Source organism: Oncorhynchus keta, unplaced genomic scaffold, assembly GCF_023373465.1.
Source record: "Oncorhynchus keta strain PuntledgeMale-10-30-2019 unplaced genomic scaffold, Oket_V2 Un_contig_18698_pilon_pilon, whole genome shotgun sequence".
Lineage (NCBI taxonomy): Eukaryota > Metazoa > Chordata > Actinopteri > Salmoniformes > Salmonidae > Oncorhynchus > Oncorhynchus keta.
Window position 1 is genome coordinate 784 of NW_026281056.1, and position 4539 is coordinate 5322.

The 4539-nt window shown below is 54.9% G+C and overlaps 1 protein-coding gene across 1 annotated transcript; it reads left to right on the forward strand.

Moving 5' to 3' along the window:
• Window positions 1–2358: 2358 nt before the first annotated feature.
• LOC127920242 (protein-lysine methyltransferase METTL21E-like) lies at window positions 2359–4023 on the forward strand (the record flags this gene model as incomplete). Its single annotated transcript, XM_052504089.1, has 1 exon — window positions 2359–4023. A coding segment is annotated over one exon (438 nt), but the record flags the coding sequence as incomplete, so codon positions are not given.
• Window positions 4024–4539: the final 516 nt, after the last annotated feature.

Here is a 4539-nt window from a genome sequence, read left to right on the forward strand (position 1 = left end):
ACAGGTAGCACGTCCGGTCACACCGCCCTCTCAGAGGACAGACATCTCCTTCCTGTTTGGTAACTGACAGCAGGTCTGGGACAGGTAGCACGTCCGGTCACACCGCCCTCTCCAGAGGACAGACATCTCCTTCCTGTTTGGTAACTGACAGCAGGTCTGGGACAGGTAGCACGTCCGGTCACACCGCCCTCTCCAGAGGACAGACATCTCCTTCCTGTTTGGTAACTGACAGCAGGTCTGGGACAGGTAGCACGTCCGGTCACACCGCCCTCTCCAGAGGACAGACATCTCCCCTTCCTGTTTGGTAACTGACAGCAGGTCTGGGACAGGTAGCACGTCCGGTCACACCGCCCTCTCCAGAGGACAGACATCTCTTCCTGTTTGGTAACTGACAGCAGGTCTGGGACAGGTAGCACGTCCGGTCACACCGCCCTCTTCCCAGAGGACAGACATCTCCTTCCTGTTTGGTAACTGACAGCAGGTCTGGGACAGGTAGCACGTCCGGTCACACCGCCCTCTCCAGAGGACAGACATCTCCTTCCTGTTTGGTAACTGACAGCAGGTCTGGGACAGGTAGCACGTCCGGTCACACCGCCCTCTCCAGAGGACAGACATCTCCTTCCTGTTTGGTAACTGACAGCAGGTCTGCCCTCTTCAGAGGGACAGGTAGACAGCAGGTCCGGTCGTCCGGTCACACCGCCCTCTTCAGAGGACAGACATCTCCTTCCTGTTTGGTAACTGACAGCAGGTCTGGGACAGGTAGCACCGCCCTCTCCAGAAGGACAGACATCTCCTTCCGGTCACAGGTCTGGGACGCCCTCTCTCCAGAGGACAGACATCTCCTTCCTGTTTGGTAACTGACAGCAGGTCTGGAGACAGGTAGTCACCGTGCCGTCCGGTCACACCGCCCTCTCCAGAGGACAGACATCTCCCTTCCTGTTTGGTAACTGACAGCAGGTCTGGGACAGGTAGCACGTCCGGTCACACCGCCCTCTTCCAGAGGACAGACATCTCCTTCCTGTTTGGTAACTGACAGCAGGTCTGGGACAGGTAGCACGTCCGGTCACACCGACCCTCTTCCAGAGGACAGACATCTCCCTTCCTGTTTGGTAACTGACAGCAGGTCTGGGACAGGTAGCACGTCCGGTCACACCGCCCTCTCCAGAGGACAGACATCTCCTTCCTGTTTGGTAACTGACAGCAGGTCTGGGACAGGTAGCACGTCCGGTCACACCGCCCTCTTCAGAGGACAGACATCTCCTTCCTGTTTGGTAACTGACAGCAGGTCTGGGACAGGTAGCACGTCCCGGTCACACCGCCCTCTCAGAGGACAGACATCTCCTTCCTGTTTGGTAACTGACAGCAGGTCTGGGACAGGTAGCACGTCCGGTCACACCGCCCTCTCCAGAGGACAGACATCTCCTTCCTGTTTGGTAACTGACAGCAGGTCTGGGACAGGTAGCACGTCCGGTCACACCGCCCTCTCCAGAGGACAGACATCTCCTTCCTGTTTGGTAACTGACAGCAGGTCTGGGACAGGTAGCACGTCCCGGTCACACCGCCCTCTTCAGAGGACAGACATCTCCTTCCTGTTTGGTAACTGACAGCAGGTCTGGGACAGGTAGCACGTCCGGTCACACCGCCCTCTCCAGAGGACAGACATCTCCTTCCTGTTTGGTAACTGACAGCAGGTCTGGGACAGGTAGCACGTCCGGTCACACCGCCCTCTCCAGAGGACAGACATCTCCTTCCTGTTTGGTAACTGACAGCAGGTCTGGGACAGGTAGCACGTCCGGTCACACCGCCCTCTTCAGAGGACAGACATCTCCTTCCTGTTTGGTAACTGACAGCAGGTCTGGGACAGGTAGCACGTCCGGTCACACCGCCCTCTCCAGAGGACAGACATCTCCTTCCTGTTTGGTAACTGACAGCAGGTCTGGGACAGGTAGCACGTCCGTCCGGTCACACCGACATCTCCTTCCCTGACAGCTTCAGAGGACAGACATCTCCTTCCTGTTTGGTAACTGACAGCAGGTCTGGGACAGGTAGCACGTCCGGTCACACCGCCCTCTCCAGAGGACAGACATCTCCTTCCTGTTTGGTAACTGACAGCAGGTCTGGGACAGGTAGCACGTCCGGTCACACCGCCCTCTCCAGAGGACAGACATCTCCTTCCTGTTTGGTAACTGACAGCAGGTCTGGGACAGGTAGCACGTCCGGTCCGGTGAAACCGCCCTCTCCAGAGGACAGACATCTCCTTCCTGTTTGGTAACTGACAGCAGGTCTGGGACAGGTAGCACGTCCGGTCCGGTGAAACCGCCCTCTCCAGAGGACAGACATCTCCTTCCTGTTTGGTAACTGGTGTTTTTTTCCCTAGGTGCCAAGGTGACGTCCACAGACCTGCCGGAGGTGCTGAGTAACCTGCAGTATAACGTCCTGCGTAACACCAGGGGTTCCTGTAGACACGCTCCTCGTGTCACTGAGCTGTCCTGGGGGAAGGAGCTGGAACAACACTTCCCTCGGGCCGCCTGTCACTACGACTATGTGTTCGCTGCCGATGTGGTGTACTGCCACCCCTACCTGGCGGAACTCTTGGACACCTTCGATCACCTGTGTCAGGACGGGACAGAGATCCTCTGGGCCATGAGGTTCCGTCTGGACAGAGAGAACCAGTTCGTAGAACGGTTCCAGACCAGGTTCCATCTGGATGAACTGTACGATCTGCCCAGTCTCAGTATCAAACTGTACCGAGCATCAAGGAAGGAGACGAAGACACGATCTGGAGAGGCAGCTTAATACTACCATGCTCTACGGAAGCAGTCTGAGACACTGCAGGGGGATGGAGAGATGGGGATGTGAATGTGTGTTCTTTGATTGAATCCCGGCCACTCACTCAGAGAACAAGCCCCTCCCCACCCCGCCAATCCCTCCCCACCCAGCCCCTCCCCACCCAGCCAAACCTCTCCCCACCCAGCCAAGCCCCTCCCCACCCAGCCAAGCCCCTCCCTCCCCACCCAGCCCCTCCCCACCCCGCCAAACCCCTCCCCACCCAGCCAAGCCCCTCCCCACCCAGCCAAGCCACTCCCCACCCAGCCAAGCCCCTCCCCACCCCGCCAAACCCCTCCCCACCCAGCCAAGCCCCTCCCCACCCAGCCCCTCCCTCAACAAAGGCATTGTCGAGAAGCGCATTACACTTAACTCTTGAAGGTAATTTACCCTTGATGGTTACTGTCCTCTTTACGGAGGTTACAGTCCTCTTTACGGAGATACCTTTTCTCTTTACAGAGGTTACTGTCCTCTTTACGGAGTGACCTTTCCTCTTTACGGAGACTACTGTCCTCTTTATGGAGATACCTTTCCTCTTTACAGAGGTTACTGTCCTCTTTACGGAGGTTACTGTCCTCTTTACAGAGGTTACAGTCGTCTTTACGGAGTGACCTTTCCTCTTTACGGAGACTACTGTCCTCTTTATGGAGATACCTTTCCTCTTTACGGAGGTTACTGTCCTCTTTACAGAGGTTACAGTCGTCTTTACGGAGTGACCTTTCCTCTTTACGGAGACTACTGTCCACTTTATGGAGATACCTTTCCTCTTTACGGAGGTTACTGTCCTCTTTACAGAGGTTACTGTCCTCTTTACGGAGGTTACTGTCCTCTTTACAGAGGTTACTGTCCTCTTTACGGAGGTTACTGTCCTCTTTACGGAGACTACTGTCCTCTTTACAGAGGTTACTGTCCTCTTTACAGAGTCTACTGTCCTCTTTACGGGGTTACTGTCCTCTTTACGGAGTGACCTTTCCTCTTTACGGAGACTACTGTCCTCTTTATGGAGATACCTTTCCTCTTTACAGAGGTTACTGTCCTCTTTACGGAGGTTACTGTCCTCTTTACAGAGGTTACTGGAACTCTCCTTCCCTTCATATCTGGGTCTTGAACTCTCCTTCTCTTCATGTCTGGGCCTTGAACTCTCCTTCCCTTCATATCTGGGCCTTGAACTCTCCTTCCCTTCATGTCTGGGCCTTGAACTCTTGAACTCCCTTCATATCTGGGTCTTGAACTCTCCTTCCCTTCATATCTGGGCCTGAACTCCCCTTCATATGGGCCTTGAACTCTCCTTCCCTTCATATCTGGGCCTTCCTTCATGTCTCCCTTCATATCTGGGTCTTCTCCTTCCCTTCATGTCTGGGCCTTGAACTCTCCTTCCCTTCATATCTGGGTCTTGAACTCTCCTTGAACTCTCCTTCTCTTCATGTCTGGGCCTTGAACTCTCCTTCCCTTCATATCTGGGTCTTGAACTCTCTGGGTCTTGAACTCCCCTTCATGTCTGGGTCTTGAACTCTCCTTCCCTTCATGTCTGGGCCTTGAACTCTCCTTCCCTTCATATCTGGGTCTTGAACTCTCCTTCCCTTCATGTCTGGGTCTTGAACTCTCCCTCCCTTCATATCTGGGTCTTGAACTCTCCTTCCCTTCATATCTGGGTCTTGAACTCTCCTTTCCCCCTTCATATCTGGGTCTTGAACTCTCCTTCCTTCATATCTG